Source organism: Orycteropus afer, unplaced genomic scaffold, assembly GCF_000298275.1.
Source record: "Orycteropus afer afer isolate SDZICR_OR568_19922 unplaced genomic scaffold, OryAfe1.0 scaffold00042, whole genome shotgun sequence".
Lineage (NCBI taxonomy): Eukaryota > Metazoa > Chordata > Mammalia > Tubulidentata > Orycteropodidae > Orycteropus > Orycteropus afer.
In genome coordinates this window covers 80,767-99,298 of record NW_006921629.1, presented here as the reverse complement: position 1 = coordinate 99,298, position 18,532 = coordinate 80,767, and the positions used below count along the sequence as shown (strand labels likewise).

Sequence of the window (18,532 nt, the reverse complement as noted above, 5' to 3'; positions counted from 1 at the left end):
TCCATTTTATGGATGCAGAAACTGAGATTCTGAGATGTTAAATGATTTTCCCCAAAATCAGAAATAGAGCAGTGCCTGAAACATTGCTATCATCATCATCATTACTGCTTTACAATGTTGATAATGGTAGAAATATTTTGCTTTTGTACTCAACAAGTTTTAACTGAGTTGATCTATTTAAAGAATGATAATTTCTGCCCTCAATTCAGTAATTGTCTCTGGCTTTGTAAAACTCTCCTACAGGGGTTCTGCTTCCTGCAATCCAGCCTATTCAGAAAACGGCAGAGGAGCCCATGTTATAGATGAGGAACCAGAGCAGGGAGCGAGGAACATGATCTCTCTCACCAGAAACCTGAAGATCTCCCTTGGCCACTCTCCTCTTTCCTCACAGCCAGGCAGTCCCAATCCGTGTCCATCTGGTCTCATTAATATATTCTGCATCCATTCACTCACTCTGTTCTGAGTCACCACCATTTCCTGCCTGGACCAATACAGCAGGCTCCTGATATACCTCCCTATTTCCATTCTTGCCTGCTGCAGCCCATTCTCCACACTGTGGCCAGAGTGAACTTTTCAAATTGAAATTCTGGTTCAATATTCCCTCTCTAAAACCCTGAAGTGGCTCCACTTTACACGTAGGAAAACACCAAACTTCTTATAGTGGCCCACTCAGTCTTGTGTACCTCTCCAGACAACTCTGTCTTCCAAGGCATGACCTTGCCTGTCTCAGTGCTTTCCATTTTAGATTTTGTCTTTCTGAAGCAGTTTCTCATTCTTTATTCATTCATTTATTCAACAAATTTATATTGAGCACTTGCTCTCTGCTAAGCACATGCTCTACGGGCTCTACATATATTAACTTACTTAATCTCTTAGGGAAGGAGCTCTGGTAATATAGTGGTTAAGGCATTCGGCTGTTAACCATAAAGGTCAATGGTTCAAGCCCCCTAACCTCCATGGAAGAAAGATGAGGCAGTTTGCTTCTGTAAAGATTTATAACCTTGGAAACTCAATGGGGGGTCACTATGAGTTGGAATCAACTCAATGGCAGTGAGTTTGGTTGGGTTTTGTTATAGTCTTTTAGGGAGAAACATGTAGCAGTCTGCTTCTGCAAAGATTTACAGTGTTGGAAACACTATGGAGCAGTTCTACTCTGTCCATAGGGTCGCTATGAGTTGCAGTCGACTTGAAGGCAATGGGTTTGGTTTCAGGAATCATTTACTCAAGAAAACCTCTGAGACTAGGTCATGGTGCCCTGTTGTATATTTCCAAAACATCCTGGTATTCATCACACTTAGAAATAACTGACCCTTAAAATTATGTCATCCAATCATTCAACAAATATTGAGCACCTACTATGTACCACCCACTGTTCAAAGCACTTGGAGTATATAAGTGAACAAAACAGACACAAATTGTTATCCTCCTAAGTGTTCTATGCTTCTGTTATCATTCACAATTCTTGCTATATAATGGGTGCTTAAGAAATGCTTGTGCAATGAATGACTCACTCAGGATTTGCATCTAGGATTACTGGGACTTAAACTCACGGAAGTGCAGTTGTCTGCCAATGCCAGCATTCTTTATCATATTATCTTGCTGCTACAGAGGGGCATGCCCTTAAAAGGGCCCAGGGCTTGGGACACCACTATGTAGGCGCAGAATTCATCCATCCATCCATTCATTTATTCATTCATGCACCAAATGTGTCAGGGTTACCCTTTGTCCAGGAGGACAGTAGAACTTGTCTAAGGTCACATAGTTGTGTGTCCAAGGTCACAGAGCTAAGAGCAGAATCCAGTGTGGATGATTCCAACCTATGCTTTTTTCTTTCTTTCTTTTTTTTAAATTGTGATTTGGGTGAAAGTTTACAGAGCAAATTCACTTTCCATACAGCAGCTCACATATATTTTGTCTCATGACATTGACTACAATTTATCGCAGTACAACAGCTCTCCTCCCACTTCCTCCCAATAGTTACCTCTTCCCTGTGTCCTTCCCTCCATGCACTCCTGCCCCCTGAGCTGTCTCCCTGTGCATAAACAGCCCCTCTTTCTCCCATTATTGTTCTCTCCAAGGAGTATATCTCCCTAGTGTAAATGTTCACTTCATATGCCTGTCGTTTGTTTGGCTGGAAGCCACAGGTGTGGGTTCAATTCCAGACCTGGAGGGCAGCTAGGGACCATAGTCTCAGTGGTTCAACCAGGCTCTATCAGACCAGCAAACCTGGTCCTTTTTTTTCCCCAAATGATTTTGAGTTTTGTTCCACACTGTTCTCCCTCTCTATCCAGGATCTCCTCCATAGATCCCCCTCCAAGAGGTTGACAGTAGTAGCCGGGCACCATCTAGTTCTTCTGGTCTCATGGTCATCTTTTGCTTTTTTCTTTAGTCTCTTTCTCACCCCCTTCAGGTAAGTTTACAGATATATTGGGGGTGGGGCAGGGGAGAAGAATGCTGGTGAGTAGAGCAAAGCATTAGCATGAAGATACTATTCATTCATTCATTCATTCAAGAAGCATGCATGGGCACTGATGTCTGCCAGGCCCTGTGCCAGGGAAGCCAAGCTGCATGAAATGCAGCTGTTGCCTTCTGGGAGGGGCTCACAGTCCAGACATGGGGGACATTGAAAGGCAGGAAGAATCCTGAGTCCAAGTAAATTTGCCTCAGGAACCTTCAGTCTCTTGGGAAGAAACACCAATTCCTGCCCCAGTCGAGTCCCCTCTCTGATGGTGAATACATAGTACATGCCTCAAGGAAGACCCCCTTCTGATGAGGGATATGCAGCTTGTGCTGAGGGTTGCCATTTGGATGGGGGTGGGGTGGATACAGTCCTTGGTGTCAGGGAAGTCCCAGTCTGACTCGGCTCTTGCCCTGGAAGATTGCTGTCTGATGGAGGATGCAGGGAGCTGCCAGTTTGATGGGAGAGGCAGGCTGCCACTCCAGTAACTGGGTACAGATGGAGATGAGCAGGAGACATGAGGCAGAAACAGTCCATTTACACTAAAACTGAGTTAGCAAGTCATGCTGGTCTTTCTGAAAAGCAAGGACATTTTCAGCAAGTGAAGGCAGGAGAAATCAGGGAGCTGTAGACAATTGGAAAGGAGCCTGGTGGCACAGTGGTAAAAGCACTCAGCTGCTAACCCAAAGGTTGGCAGTTCTAACCCACCAGCCTGTCCATGGAAGAAAGATTAGGCAGTCTGCTTCTGTAAAGATTTACAGCCTTGGAAACCCTATGGGGCAGTTCTATTCTGTCCTACAGGGTCCCTATGAGTTGGGATCAGAATTGACTCAAAGGCATTGGGTGGGTTTTTAGGTAAATGGAAGAGTGAAAGGAGCTTTCCTCTCCCTTCCCTCCCTCCTCTCCCCAGAAAGACATTTCTCGAAGTCTCCAGTTGATAGGACCCGAGCAGCTGCTCTGTGTGTCCGAGTCTGCCAGACCCTCAGCTGTCACTCCGCTGCTCCCAAAATAGCAGTGGGATGGAGGTGGAGAAGGGGTGTTATAGATGTGCCTAGGGAGGGGAGGTCAGCTTAGGGGGGTTCCCATCCCTCCTGGATCTTTCTTTTTCCCTTTGGGGTGTGAGTGCCCGAACCCCCAGGACTGGCCCTGAGTAAAGTGCTCAGGAGGGGCTGGTCAGTCTTCCCACGTGGTAATGACTGCCTTGTCTGGAGAGGGGGAGGGCCCTGAGTATCAATGACACACTGCAGGGCCACCTGCCTCCATGGCCAAATTTGGTCTGGGATCACTGGCAAGGGCGATAAAGTCTCCTGCGTGGGGGCTGGGAGGGAGCAGACCAGGTTGGCTGGCTGGAGGCTCACAGCACTTGAGCACAGATCCAGAGCTCTGAACTCGCTGAGAAAGTGAGCTGGGCCCAGGAGTGTTCCTTAAGCTGGGGAGGGAGACGAGGGAGCTTAGGCCTCTGGAGTGAGGGCTTCACTTGCCAGGTGGAGAGGGACAGAGAACAAAGTACAGGGACTCTGAGACCCCTCTCAACCTGGGCCATGCTGTGAGGTTGTCCGTGGGAATGGAATCGGGAGTCCTGGGGGTGGGTCCCCTCCAGGCAGAGTCGTCACCCAGAAGAAGTCTCCTGGAGGAGGAGAGGAGCCTGGAGCTGCACTCAGGCCAGAAGCCCAACCCTCGGCAGAGAGTGAGGGCCTGGGGAGACTGAGCCCTTCCTCTCCCACAGATGGCGGAGGCCGAGGCAGTGCAGCTGAAGGAGGAAGGCAACCAGCAGTTCCAGCGCCAGGACTACAAGGCAGCGGTGAAGAGCTACAGCCAGGCCCTGAAGCTGACCAAGGACAAGGCCCTGCTGGCCACGCTCTATCGGAACCGAGCGGCCTGTGGCCTGAAAACGGTTTGGGCCAGGGCTGGGGTGGCCAGATTCTATGATCCCAGCCCTCTCACCTGGACCCCTCAGGCTGGAGGGGGATACCTCCCATTCCTTTCCTTGAAGGGACAACCCTGGCCCACCCCTTTGTAGAGTCCAATAGAGACAGAAATTCGTCAGATCTGAATCAGCCTAATGAAAACAAAGATCTCTGGGCCAGGCCCCAGGCCAGGTGCTCATAGCATCTTAACAATAGTGAGGTACCCAGATCTGCCCGATGTCAAAGCTCATCCACTCTTCCATGGCAGCCAGGGGAACTCTCCTCGGCCTCAGTGTTGCTCCCACAGCAAGCCCCTCCCCTCACTGCGAAGACACTGGTTGTCTCCACATTGGGCCCACATTAATCTTGTCTCCTTCCCCATTTTGCAGGAGAACTATGTTCAGGCAGCTTCTGATGCTTCAAGAGGTGAGCTACCCCTGTTTGCCCTTGCCCTCACCCCCCCCACACACACACTCCCATTTGCCCACCGAGTCCCTGGTTCCGTGCCCCTGACATGAGCAGGAATTACTGATTATATAAATGCCAGTCTGGCAATGTAAGGAGAGCTTCAGCGGTTTCATCCTTTAGTCACGTTTTTGCAAGTTGAATTACATGTTAACTGTGTTGGGGCAGCTCTCTTTCTGGAAGGAATGTTTCTGGGAATCCTTTGGTCACAGTCATGGACACTTCCTACTTTGTCGGGGGAGGTAGAAGATGTTCATCCTGGGGCTCCCCAGAAATACGTCAGTCAGTCCAGTCCACACCTTGGGACCGAGGGCTGGCTATGATGCTATGACCAGCAGCCTCAGGGTGAGGCACTAGCCTGTTCCACAGACACTGGGGAGAAATAAATTTAAGTCAATGTTGGCAACTGAATGCCTCCAGTTCTGTGAGCATGCCGACTTACGCCCATGATCCAAACCGGAAGATTTCACTGGGCTGCATTTTTAGGGAAGTAAGGTACAGAACGGAGGAGGTTCACCCCTGCACTGGTCTGCTTGAGGTTTGATCCTGGTTATTACTATTTTTTTGGAGAGGCAGATGGTCCACGGTGAGTTTAGAAGGGAGGAAACCAGCCTGAGAAGGGACTAGAAACCTGTCATGTGAGCAGTTGAGGGAAGTGGCAATATTTAGCCCAGAGAGGGGAACTCCCAGGTGGGATGGAGAGCTGCCTTCAAAAACCTCAAAGACTTTCACAAGGAGGAAGGATTGGATTTCATCTGAGGGTTCCAGGCCTGGCTTTAGGACAAAAGGACAAAGTCATAGGGAGATATATTTCAGGTAGGAGGAGAGAAGGGCTTTCTGATGAAGCTGCCTGGCTGCCTTGAGAAGTAGGGAGCTCCCGGTTGTGGGACGTAGCGTCAGTGGGATGAGCACTGGCAGAGATCACATAGCAGGAACTCCACCTTGAAACTCTGGGATTTTTACTGTCTCTGTAATTTAGGGAGCTGTGGGCGAGCTAGCCCAAGGGTGGATAATCTCTAAGGAAGACACAGAGGTCAGGCAACAGCAAGGTTGCTGGAGTTGGGGGTCTTGGGGGTGGGGGTGAGTGGCCTGGAGCCTGGCCTCCTAAGGCCCTGGCATCCCTCTCACTAGCCATAGACATCAACTCCTCGGACATCAAGGCCTTGTATCGGCGATGCCAGGCCCTGGAGCACCTGGGCAAGCTGGACCAGGCCTTCAAGGACGTGCAGCGCTGCGCCACTCTTGAGCCAAGGAACCAGAACTTCCAGGAGACACTGAGGAGGCTCAACACCAGCATCCAGGAGAAGGTGAGCCTGCCCCCTTCCCAGAAACCTTGCTTGCCCCCACCCATTCCTTGCAGGAACAATGAGGTAGGGAAGTGAGACATCAGGACACAGCTAGCCTTACCTCCACCACACTCTTTGGTGAAGAAACAGGTGCCACGCAAGCAGGCTCCCCAGAAGAGCTGAGCACTGGATCTCACTGAGTGACCAGAGGGAGCAGTGGCTTCTCTAAAGGCACAAACCAAGCCCACTGCTATCAAGTCAATTCTGACTCATCATGACCCTATAGGACAGAGTAGAACTGCCCCCTAGGGTTTCCACGGATGTAAATCTTGAACCAGACTGCTTCATCTTTCTCCCTTGGAGCAGCTGTTGGGTTTGAACTACCAATCTTTTGGTTGGCAGCCAAATGCCTTACCCACTGTGCCACCAGAGCTCCTTCTGAGGGCACAAGCCAGATTAGACTCCAGATAGAGATTTTTTTTTTTTTAAACTATAAATTAGTAGTAGTCAAAGCTATGATCTCCTCTTACTAGGACAAAGGTGTGAGATACCTGGGAACTGGGGAGTATCGATGGGAAGTAGAGGAGAGCCAGGAGCCAGGAGGGACATGAGACCCTAGGAAAAAGGAGTAGGGTGGGGAAAACCTGCCTGGGAGGTGAGGCACCTGCCCCCTAATCCTGGCTAAGCTACCAATTTTCTGAGTGCTCCCTTGGGGTGTCAGGTCCCTCCCTGTAAGAGCAGTAGGGTAATTGATCACTTAGGTCCTTGCTCCAAGGCTCAGTAACTCCCATGTATTGGGCAGCCCTGTGGTGAGACCATAGCATGCTGTCCAGACTCATCTCAGGACACACCAGTAAAGGAGCAATCAGAGAAGGGGTGGGAGAATAAGAGACCATGAAAGAAAATGAACCCCAGGATGGAATGGTGGAGGGTAAGGACTGGCAGAACACGGTGGTGGGAGGTACAGAAGGATCTAGTGAGAGGAGGAGTTATGATCAACTAGGTCATTTCATAGGTGATTCAGAGCACTGGGGTTGGGCTGGGCAGTGGAAGGGACTAGAATTCCAAACATAAGATTTTAATTTGCTTGAGCAGGTGCTTAGAAGTGGTTTCAAGTTTCTGACCCTGGAGACCTATTTCTGTTTTAGCCCATATTTTAAAATTTCGTAACTAATATTAAATGTACTACATTGGTGGTTCAGGGTAGAACTCTCACCTTCCATGTGGGAGATCTGGGTTCAATTCCTGGCCAATGCACCTCCTGCACAGCCACCTCCTGGGCTGTCTTGGAGGCTTGGGTGTTGCTATGATGCTGAACAGGTTTCAGTAGAGCGACCAGACTAAGTTGGACAGAAGAAAGGCCTGGTAATTTACTTCCCAAAATTGGCCAACAAAAACTCTATGGGTTTCATTCAGTTGTGCACAGCGTCACTAGGATTCAGGGCCGACTCAGTGGCAACTAACAACAATTGTTATCTAGGCTCTAAAATGGAAGTAATGATACAATAGTTGTTTACTAGAGTTTAAAACTGAGGTAATTATAAAACAGTTGCTTACTAGACAACAAAACTGAGGTAATGATCCCTTCTAAGACTGTTGCAATGATCACAAAACTACACTGCAAACTGTGGACAAGGATGAGGTTTTGTCTGCCATTCTATCCCTGGTGTCCAGAACACTGCTTGGCAGTATTTCTTTAGTAGATATTTGTTAAATGAATGAATGAATGGGCTAGGGCCCAGAGTAAACCAAAACAAAACCAAACTCACTGCCATCGAGTTGTTTCTTACTCATAGCAACCCCTCCTTGGCTTTCTGAGGCAGTATCTCTACAGAAATAGGTTGCCCAATCTTTCTTCCAAGGAGTGGCTGGTGAGTTTGAACCTCCAGCCTTCTAGTTAGCAGTCAAATGCCTTAGGTACTATGCCACCAGAGTTCCTAGGGCTCAAAGTAGATACCATAATATTTATTATGCTGAACTTTATGGAAAGCAAGTTGAAATAATGCAGACACTTGCCTGTCTCCCCACCTCCTCAGCTCAGTGTGCAGTTCTCTACAGACTCGAGAGTACAGAAGATGTTTGAGATTCTCCTGGACGAGAACAGTGAGGCTGAGAAGCTGGAGAAGGTGAGTGCTGGGTAGTGTCAGCCAGCTAGCAGAGAGCACTCTCTGGGCCCATCAGGTACTCCTCCTGTAGGCCCTACCCCTGGTCTCTGGACTCCCACCATGTTGGGGGTGCACGGGGAGATATGCCCTTAAAGAATAAATCCAAAAAAACAAACTCACTGCCGTCGAGTTGGATTTGACTCATAGCAACCCCTCCTCAGGTCCAAGGAAGTATCACTACGGAAGTAGATTGCCCAACCTTCCTTCTGAGGAGTGGCTGGTGGGTTTGAACTGCCAGCCTTCTGGTTAGCAGTCAAATGCCTTAGGCATGGGCAGGAAAATTGGCTTAGCAGGTTAGAAAACAGAGCAGTGGACTAAAGGGCCAGGATTAGAGTGAGTAAAGTGAGGTGCATCATCAATGAAGAGTTGGTTCCTGTCTTATTTAAACTTTTATGTTTTGTTCAATCATAGATTTTTTTTAATAATTTTGATTTTTTAAAAAATATCGTTAAATGTTATTTACCTTCATTTCTGAGTTTTTGGCACTTCCTTAGAATTTTCACCCAAGGTGAGTGCCTCACCTGCCTCACCTTAGTCCCAACCCAGAGAAACAATGACATGTTAAAATAGTGTTTTACTCCATTTAAAAACATCACAAAAAGTCTTTTTGAATTATTAAAATATTTACTCATAATATTCCTCTTACCCAAATTTGTTTCATTGTTTTTAATGTTCCCATCTAGTCCTTCAAAGGAAAAAAAAAAAAAAATTAAACATTTCAGTCTTACATTTTTAAGAACTTGACAGGCAATGCCTGGGGAGTTTTTATTGGTTTTATGGTCAATAAATCCATATAATATGCAAATGTATTCTATAACAGTCTGTCATGAGGATTTAATGAGTTGCTAGAGATAAAAAAATAAATGAATAAAATGTTTGAAAAGTCTAAACCCTTCACTGATGACTGGAGCGTGATGGTGCTTCCGCTCCAACTGACCTGAAATCCTCTCCCATTTGTGTTTCCACCTCACCCCTCTCCTGCCCCACAAGTCCTTCCCTCAGCCCTCCATTCTCAGGTCCTGCTTGTTCCCTCCCACTCCAGATCTAGGGGCATTTAAGGTACAAGTGTCCTCAAGTAGAAAGAAGACTTTAGTGTGGGGCTGGACTTAGGAACCTTCTAGCTCCACTGCCTGATTTAACAGATAAGGGATCTGGGACCCAGAGAGGTGGTATGACTTTCCCAAGGTCACACAGCTAGCATGGAGCAGAGCCAGAACTCAAACCCAGGGATTTCTAGTCTCACCCAGTTTTCTCCCTCTCCATCACCCTCCACCTTCCTGAGAACCACTACAACTCAGGTTTCCCTGAACAGGTAATGATGACAAATGATGACAAAATCATCCTAAAGGACCTTCTAGAGGAAGATTTAAAAGGGAAAAGAATTCTCCATGTGAAATTCTTCATTTCTCTACTTTTTTATTAGTCCTTATCCATGCACAAATACAGGTTGACTTTGACATAAATGCAAGTTTACATTGGAAGTGAGCACATGATTCTGGTTCTGCTTACCAATGTTTTTTCCAAGTTGTTCTGTTATCTTTATGACTTTAATGGCTGCGGTATATTTCATCAAATTGGTCTTTATGCAAGTTACTTTGTTTCCTCTTTTCAATTATATTCTTGGGCTATGTGTCCAGGAGTAAGATTATAAATTCAAGGATCTGAGGGTATTTTGAAGACCCCATCCTTGGAACAGCCTTTGTACATGGCCCAGGGTCAAAGTCTCGGCAGCCATACCTCCCTTAAGACCTTCATTGTCTCCTCCTTCCTTCAGGCTGCCAACAACCTCATTGTCCTTAGCCGTGAGGATTCGGGCGCTGAAAGGATCTTCCAAAACAACGGAGTGGCCCTGCTGCTGCAGCTCCTGGACACTAAGAGGCCTGAGCTGGTGCTCGCTGCCGTGCGGACCTTGTCGGGCATGTGCACTAGCCACCGATCTAGGGTGCGGGCCAGGTGTGGGGGTGCTTGTGTGGGGTGGCTGCCCTCCCAAGGATCTGGAGAATAACACGTGGGCAGGGCTGTGGCTGGCATACGTAGATTGAAGCAAAGTCTAACGTGTTCCCCTTACCTTGGTTGTATGACTTTAGATTCAACAGAGAGTGAGCCCCTCCATTTTCTTTGAACTAGAAATGAGTTTCACTAAGCAAAGGTAGCATAGTGGCTAAGACACTTGCCTGCTAACCACACGGCTGGCGGTTCAAACCCACCAGCCACTCCTCGGAAGGAAGGTTGGGCAATCCTACTTCTGTAGTGATACTGCCTCGGAAACCCAAGGAGGGGTCGCTATGAGTCGGATTTGACTCGACGGCACATAACAACAACACAACAACAAGCAAAGGTGGTGTTTTTGTTGGGTGCCGTCAATTTGGCTCTGACTCAGCAACCCCATGTACAACAGAAGGAAACACTGCCCAGTCCTACACCATCCTCACAGTCTTTGCTGTGCATAAGCTCCTCGTTGCAGTCACTGTGTCAATCCATCCCATTGAGGGTCTTCCCCTTTTTCACGGACCTTCTACTTTACTGAGCATGATATCCTTCTCCAGAGACTGGTCCTTTCTGACAACATGACCAAAGTAGGTGTGATAAACTCTGGCCATTCTTGCTTCTAAGGAACATTCCGGCTGTGCTTCTTCCCAGACCAATTTGTTTGTTCTTCTGTCAGTCCATGGTATTTTCAGTATTCTTTGCCACCACCACAATTCAAATGCATCAATTCTCTTTTGATCTTCCTTATTCATTGTCCAGCTTTCACATACATATGAGGCTATGTTTGCAGTACCATGGCTTGGGTCAGGTGCACCTTAGTCTTCAAAGTGACATCTTTGCTTTTTAACACTTTAAAGAGATCTTTTGCCGATTTACCCAGTGCAAAGCAAAAGTAAGATCATTGAAAGTGGTTTATGAAGAAGAGCTGAAAGCAAAGACTATGAGGAAGGGAGGTGAGAGTGGTCCAGATGGAGGGAGGGGACACTGATGTCTCTGGACAGCAAAGATGCCCCTCTTTGTCTGCTCTTGGGTGGGAGGAGGAATAGTCAAGTTTGAGAGGGAGGAGCCAACGCTATCTTACAGAAATGTAATGTGAGCCAAGTGTGTAATTTTAAATTTTCTTATGGTCACGTAAAAAAGTAAAAAGAAATGGCTGAAACTAATTTTAACAATTTCTTCTTTAACCCAATACATCAGAAATGTTATTTCAACATGTAATTAATATAACAATTCTTGCTGAGCTATTTCACATTCCTTTTTGTGATAGTGTGGTTGTTGTTAGTTGCTGTTGAGTCAGTTCTGACTCATGGCAGCCCCGTGCGTCACAGAGCAGAATTGCTCCATAGGGCTTTCTTGGCTATAATCTTAACTAAAGAAGATTGCAAGGCCTTTTCTTCCACGGTACCTCTGGGTGGGTTTGAACAGCCAACCTTGAGGTTAGCAGTCCATTGCAAACTGTTTGTGCTACGTAGGGACTATTTATCTTGTCTTGTCTTGGACTGTTTGACTAAGCCTTCAAAATCCTGTATGTATTTGACACTTACGGCATGTCTCAGTTTGGACTCCCCATATATATTGCAAATGCCCAACTACTCCATGTTGCAGGTGGCTACACTATTGGATAGCACAGCTCTAGACCTCTGGAAAGGGGCGTGGCCTGTGCCAAGGGTCCTCCCAGACCATTGGCCCCTTGAGAGGCACTGACTACCTGGGCTTATTTCCCTATTGCATGGGGATGGGGTGGGGGCAGTTGTCATCCACTTCTTAGCCTGCATGGCAGCCAGAAGGGAGGGGTAGGGCAACTAACTGTTGTTCCTGCTGGGGTCTAGGCCACAGCAATTCTCCACACAGTCCGGATAGACCAAATCTGTAGCCTCATGGCTGTAGAGAACGAGGAGATGTCTCTGGCTGTTTGCAACCTGCTCCAGGCCATCATTGACTCCTTGTCTGGGGAAGACAAGCAAGAGCATCGAGGGAAGGAGGAGGCCCTGGTTTTGGGTAGGAGACAATCTTTAGTTTTGGTTCAAGGAGGTGGGGAAAAGGGAGCCAGTCACCACCTCAGACTGGTCATTCCCTGTAAGTGGAGGGAGCCTGGTTTTATTTTTCCAACCCGTTTATTTTCTAATTATGAAAGTAGCTGGTGCTTACTGGATACATCTGGGAAAATATAAAAATATGTAAAGATTTTTTAAAAAGTCTTTAATCATTCCTTTCAGATCACCGCCATTAACAGTGACGTGTGCATCACATCACTGGTCTTTTCTCTATCCATCCATAGAGTTGATAAAAGTGGAACTCTACTATGGATCATTTTGCGACCTTTTGTTTATTTCTTTACTGAGCATTATATTTGAGTATTGCATACTATTAATATCCTTAAAAAGATTTGTTTTGGCTTTAATAATGATTAATGTTATGTTTATTTCATTCCTACATATATGCATATATGTATATATATACATACCTATCTTTGCATTTCTGATTTGTTCACTGGAATGTTGTCATTGTTAGGTGCTGTCGAGTCAGCTGTGACTCAAGTGACCCTGTGCACAGCAGAAAGAAACACCACTCAGTCCTGCTCCAGCCTCACAATCCTTGCTATACCTGAGCCCATTGTTGTAGCCACTGTATCAATCTACCTCATTGAGAACCTCCCTTTTTTTGTTGACCCTCCATTTTACCAAGCATGATCCTTCTCCAGGGAATGGTCCCTTCTGACAACAAAGTAGGTGAGATGAAGTCTGGCCATTCTTACTTCCCAGGAGCATTCTGGCTGCATTTCCTCCAGGACAGATTTGTTAGTTCTTCTGGCAGTTTGTGGTGCTTTCAGTATTCTTCGCCAACACCAGAACTGAAAACAGATTCCTGGAATTGGGAGTAGTGTATTTTTATGCAAATACCGCACACCGTACCTTTCTTGGCATACAGTGCAACACCCTGTGTGTTATTTTTGTAAGCATGCAGTGAGCAGAGGCTGTTGCCCACACGCACTCTGGCTGCACCTGAAGCCAAGAGGCAGGCACGCACTGCCTCACCACTGTGGGGGCAAGGCAGTGAATAGGACCTGTCTTGAACAAACAAGGGGCAGGAGACACCTCTGTGCACACAGCTCTCACTCCTGCCCTTCAGAATCCACTCAGGCCATTGAGATATTCAAACTGCCCCAGCACAGTGGCCAGCCAGCTGGATGTCAAGGTGAAAAGCCTGCTGCTGTGGTGCATGGCCATACCAACCCAAGTGGTCTCTGGGGCCAGTGTGTGACTCACGCACCTAAGAGGCTGAGGCCCATTGGCCTGGGGAGGGCTGTTTCCAGGGCAGAAAAAAAAAAATTTCTTCCTGCATTAGAGAAAGCAGTTTGCAGGGCAGGGAAGGAATCCTACTAGGAAAGGGGCTGCCCATAGTCCTGATGTGGCTGACCAGAGCACAGCCCTCTGCTCAACCCTACACACCCACCACTTCACCACAGCCCACCCTGTTTCCATTCCCGGTGCCATATCTGAGTGCAGATTGGCCTCATGGAAATCCACTGCTCTTAGGCTTGGCCACAAACTTCCCCAGAGCAAGCACACAATTTCAATTGTGTATTTTCTAATTACTAGGGTACATGGCTTATACCTTTACTATATAAATATGATCAAAAGTATTATTTTCAGACTACTGAATGAGGGTGAATAAGGCCAAAATTCACTTCTGGAAATGTCGGGACATGTCTGGTGTATGCATGTGTATACTATGCCAGAATTTTTTTTTTTCACATACTTTCCTCATTTCCACCCTTTATGTGTATGTGAGTTATTTACATGGATGTGCTATTTGCAAAAAATACAGTACTAGTCAAACTCTGGGAGCTCTGGTGGTGTAGTGCCTAAGGCATTTGACTGGTAACCAGAAGGCTGGTGGTTCAAACGCACCACCCACTCATCGGAAGGAAGACTGGGCAATCTACTTCCAAAGAGATACCTCCTTGGAAACCCAAGGAGAGGTCGCTATGAGTCGGGATCAACTAGATGACAGTGAGTTAGGTTTTTTGTTTGTTTGTTTGTTTAGTCAAAGGCTAAGAAGCTCTGGTGGTATTTGACTACTAACCAGAAGGTTGGTGGTTCAAACCCATCATCCACTCCACGGAAGGAAGATGATGTAAACTACTTCCATAAAGATTTACCACCTTGGAAACCCAATGGGTGTCGCTATGAGTCAGAATCGACTGGATGGCAGTGGGTTTGGTTTTTGTTTTTTAAGTCAAAAGCTATGAATATATTTAAGGTAGGTTCTTTCTCCGTCATACTTTCAAATTCTTTTCTGAGAGGGTGCATCAGTTATTTTGGAGGCATTCAGACAAAGGCAGCGATGACAACGGCTGACGAGAGTCCTGTCTCAACACCCAGTTCACCAGATCCGAGTCGTATCATTCCGAAAGAGATGTTCCTTGTTTGAATTTTTTAAAATTACTAGTGAGATGGACCATATTTCATTATTAGCCATTTTAATTTCTTTGTCTTTGAAGGGCTAATTCATGTTATTACCTATTTTTTTCTGTTGGCACATCAATGTTTTTCTTATTGATTTATAAGAGTTGTTTGTTGATTAAAAATATTAACCTCTGCCTGGATTCCTTGGCATGGCTCTGAGTTACTATTGTAATGGTGAGTAAGCTACTTCCCTTTTCTGAGCTGCCAGTTCTTCACCACAGCTCTCAGCAATGGAGGAGACTTCAGAGGGTTTCAGGTCCAATTTCCCAGGCAATCCGTGGGTCTCTTCCACCTCATTCATGGACAAATCATTGCTCTAACTTTGTTTGAAAGCCTCCAGAATAATTTTCTAGCAGAAATATCTAACTTCTGCTTCAGTTATCCATTGTGTGTAAGAAAGCACCCAAAAACTTAGTGGCTTAAAGCAATAACCATTTATTATTTCTCAAAATTCTGTGGCTCGGTGGGTGGTTCTTCTCCCTGTCCGGTCTGGGCTGGCTCATGCTGTTCTGGTTAAATGGAAGCTGGACTGGTTGGAAGGTCCAAGACTCTTACGTGTATGGCTGATGGTCAGCTAGATATGTTGGCCAAGGCATCATCATGTTTTTCCTTGTGGCCTCTCCAGTGGCTAGCTTGGGTTTCTACATAAAATGGTGACAGGTTTCTAAAAGGACAAGCCACAATATACAAGTGCTTTTTAAGTGGGTTGTGTCACACTTGCTAATGTCCCATTGGCTAAGTGAAGTCACATGACCATCCAAGGGCCATTTGGGGAGGGAGCTCTCCAAGAGCATGAATACTGAGAAATGAGGTTCATTGGGGGCCATCAATGTAGTCTTCCACAAGTTTCTTGGGAGATAGTGAATGTTGGACAACTGCAAATAAATAATCAAACAATTTATTTCAAACCTATCTCCTTATAGTTTTCACCCATGAGTCATCCCATTTCTGCCCTCTGGAACCTCATAGAATAAATCTTTCATCTCATCCTAATGACGTACCTTTATTTATTTGGAAACAAGCTACCGTGTCCACTTAGATCTTTCATTCCCTAGGTTATATAGCTCCCATCCTTTCCCCTGCTATTTATCTGACAAGGTTTGAAGATCCTTTACTTTTCTTCCTGTTTGCCTTTGGGCTCCAATCTAGAATGAGAATAAAAACCTCAGGGAGATCAGACAGTGCAAAAGCAGGAAATGGCCCTTGCCTATTAAGACCTACCAGTAGCCAGGGAACTCCTGGTGCTGTAGGCAGTCTGAATCAGGCCCAGCATGCCTGAGCCTATGGGGAGTAAAATGTCTATAAGGAGGATGAATTTCCTTTCTGGAAATAATTTTATTAAGTCAGTTTATTAAAAGCTGCATAAAATGTCCCTGGATTCCAGCCAATCGTTGCCTGGGGAGTGAAGAACTTTCTAAGCATCAGAGCTATTCAAGGAATAAATGGTTTGCGGTAGAAGTCAATGTTCAAGGAGTGACTGGCGTACCATAGTGTCATCTATGGATTTCTCTGTCTTTTAGGGGTTGGATGGGGTGGGGGACATGTATGCTCCCAGGAAATTCAAATATCTAGGAAGCACTGGGTTTATATTTCCAGAGTCCTTCTAGAAGCCACAGGCATTCCTATGTATCTGAGGTTCCCTGCTCCTCTCTCTCTACATTTGTCCTCTCTTTACTCAGACACCAAGAAGGACCTGAAGTGGATCACCAGCCACCTGCTAGACATGCTGGTCAGTAAGAAGGTGTCTGGGCAGGGCAGGGACCAGGCCCTGAATCTACTCAATAAGAACGTCCCCAGGAAGGACCTTGCCATTCATGACAACTCACGCACCATCTATGTGGTGGATAACGGTGAGCAAGTAGAAGGGTTTGGGGCTCATGCCAGCTTTTTGAGTGTGCACCAGGGTACCACCTAGCACTGAGAAGAAAGTGGAAGAGGTGTGGTCTTTGTCTGGGAGGAGACTTCAGTTCAAAGTGAAAAGTAAGGAAAAGGCATATAAGGTCCACCATTGGGCTGGTGTAGGTCAAGGTTCTGAATTCAGAACCCGAACACACCCAGGAAGTGTCCAAACACACCCAAAAACATCTGGGTAGCGTTACCTAACAAATGAGGGAAAAAAATCATTCAAGACATCCTTCACCAAATATGGGGGTGACATTCTTGATGTCTCATAGTTGGCAAAATATTTCACAGGCCTTATAGAAAGAGAGGGAGCTCTGGTGTTGTAGTGCTTAAGGCATTTGACTGTTATCCAGAAGGCTGGCGGTTCAAACCCACCAGCCACTCCTCAGAAGGAAATTGGGCAATCTACTTCCGTAGTGATACCACCTCAGAAACCCAAGGAGGAGTCGCTATGAGTCAGATCTGACTCAACAGCAGTGAGTTTGGTTGGTTTTATAGAAGGAGAAAAGTGCCATCAAGTATACCTTACATAAACCAAACCAAACTCATTGCTGTTGATTCGACTCATAGAGACCCCTCCTTGGGTTTCCAAGTCAGCATCACTATGGAAGTAGAATGCTGAGGGTTAGCATATAGTACAAACTGGGCTGTGAGACTTGGGCTGGGGAGTGATTAGGGTGTCAAGCCTGAAGTGAGCTTTTGGTTTAGTGGGGGGATAAGGACTGACAAGGGGGAGGTCCACAGTGTTCTGACAGAAGCAAAATGAGTTGTTCAAAGGCTTGGGGTAGGAATGGAAGGAAGAAGAGGAGATGAGATTGGGGAGGTGATGGGAGGTGGAGCGGGTGCATTTGATGGAGGTCCTTGAAAGCCAAGCTGGGAGTTTGAACTGGCTCATCTGGCCCCTTCTTCTCCAGCTCTAGCAACCACTTCTAATTCCCTCTTACCATCCAGAATTTCATGGCTCCCAGTGTTTATGCAGAATATCCTCCCCTCACTTACCTGTTCTACCTGAAGTCTGGCCAACCTCAACTAATTATGAAAGACTCTGGGTTTTCTGGGCACTGAGTGGACAGGAGATGAGTAATTATACATGGAGTGTCAGAGCTGGAAGGGTTCAGCACTTCCAAAGCAACCCCTCCCCTTCTTTACAAAGAGATACTGGGGCCCAGGGGGACTTGTCCAAGGTCACCCAGCAAGTCAGAGGCACACGTGGGACCCACCCAGCTCTGAAAGCTGACTGTGGTGTGAAGGTGTCTGCTGCATCAGAGGCCGCATAGCCTCACAGTTAACATTGCTTGAGTAATAACTTGAACATTTCTTTGGAGAGTGTTCTCACTAGGTCACTTGCCAGCTGCGTGACTTTGGCCAACTTATTTGACTTCTCCAAGTCTTGATTTCCTGTTGTGCAAAATGGGAATAGTGATTCCTAACTAGTCAGTTATTGGTAGAATTAAATAGGGTAACATGTACAAAGCTCTCCTAAGGAGTCCTGATGGTGCAGTGTTTAAAGCATTTGGCTTTAAAAGGTTGGTGGTTCAAACCAACCCGATGCCCTGCAGGAGAAAGATGAGGCAATCTGCTTCTGTAAAAATGTACAGTCTTAGAAACCCTATGGGGGCAGTTCTACTCTCTTCTGTAGGGTAGCTATGAGTTAGAATTGATTGGATGACAGTGGGTTTTTGTATTGTAAGCACTCAAAATAAATCACAGCTCTTATTTCATTCAAGTGAATCATCCCATATGTGATGTTACCACTCTGCATTCATCACAACTATTGCAATCTTTATATGTCTGTCTTCCCTATTACACTGTGAGTTATTTCTGGTCAGGGCTGTGTTATTTATTTCAGTGGCAGTGCCTAGAAGGTGCTTATTTATTTACTTATTCATTC

At 46.3% G+C, this 18,532-nt stretch overlaps 1 protein-coding gene across 1 annotated transcript in view; it reads left to right on the top strand.

Annotated features, from left to right (window-relative positions):
• The first annotated feature begins 4,184 nt into the window (after positions 1-4,184).
• The window catches only part of UNC45B (unc-45 myosin chaperone B), a 35,235-nt gene continuing 20,887 nt past the window's right edge, over positions 4,185-18,532 (top strand). The window contains exons 1-7 of the mRNA XM_007937307.1: positions 4,185-4,352; positions 4,755-4,791; positions 5,962-6,137; positions 8,153-8,242; positions 10,056-10,223; positions 12,100-12,268; positions 16,419-16,589. Of these exons, the coding sequence (XP_007935498.1) occupies positions 4,185-4,352; positions 4,755-4,791; positions 5,962-6,137; positions 8,153-8,242; positions 10,056-10,223; positions 12,100-12,268; positions 16,419-16,589 (979 nt within the window). The remainder of the gene's footprint in view (positions 4,353-4,754; positions 4,792-5,961; positions 6,138-8,152; positions 8,243-10,055; positions 10,224-12,099; positions 12,269-16,418; positions 16,590-18,532) is intronic.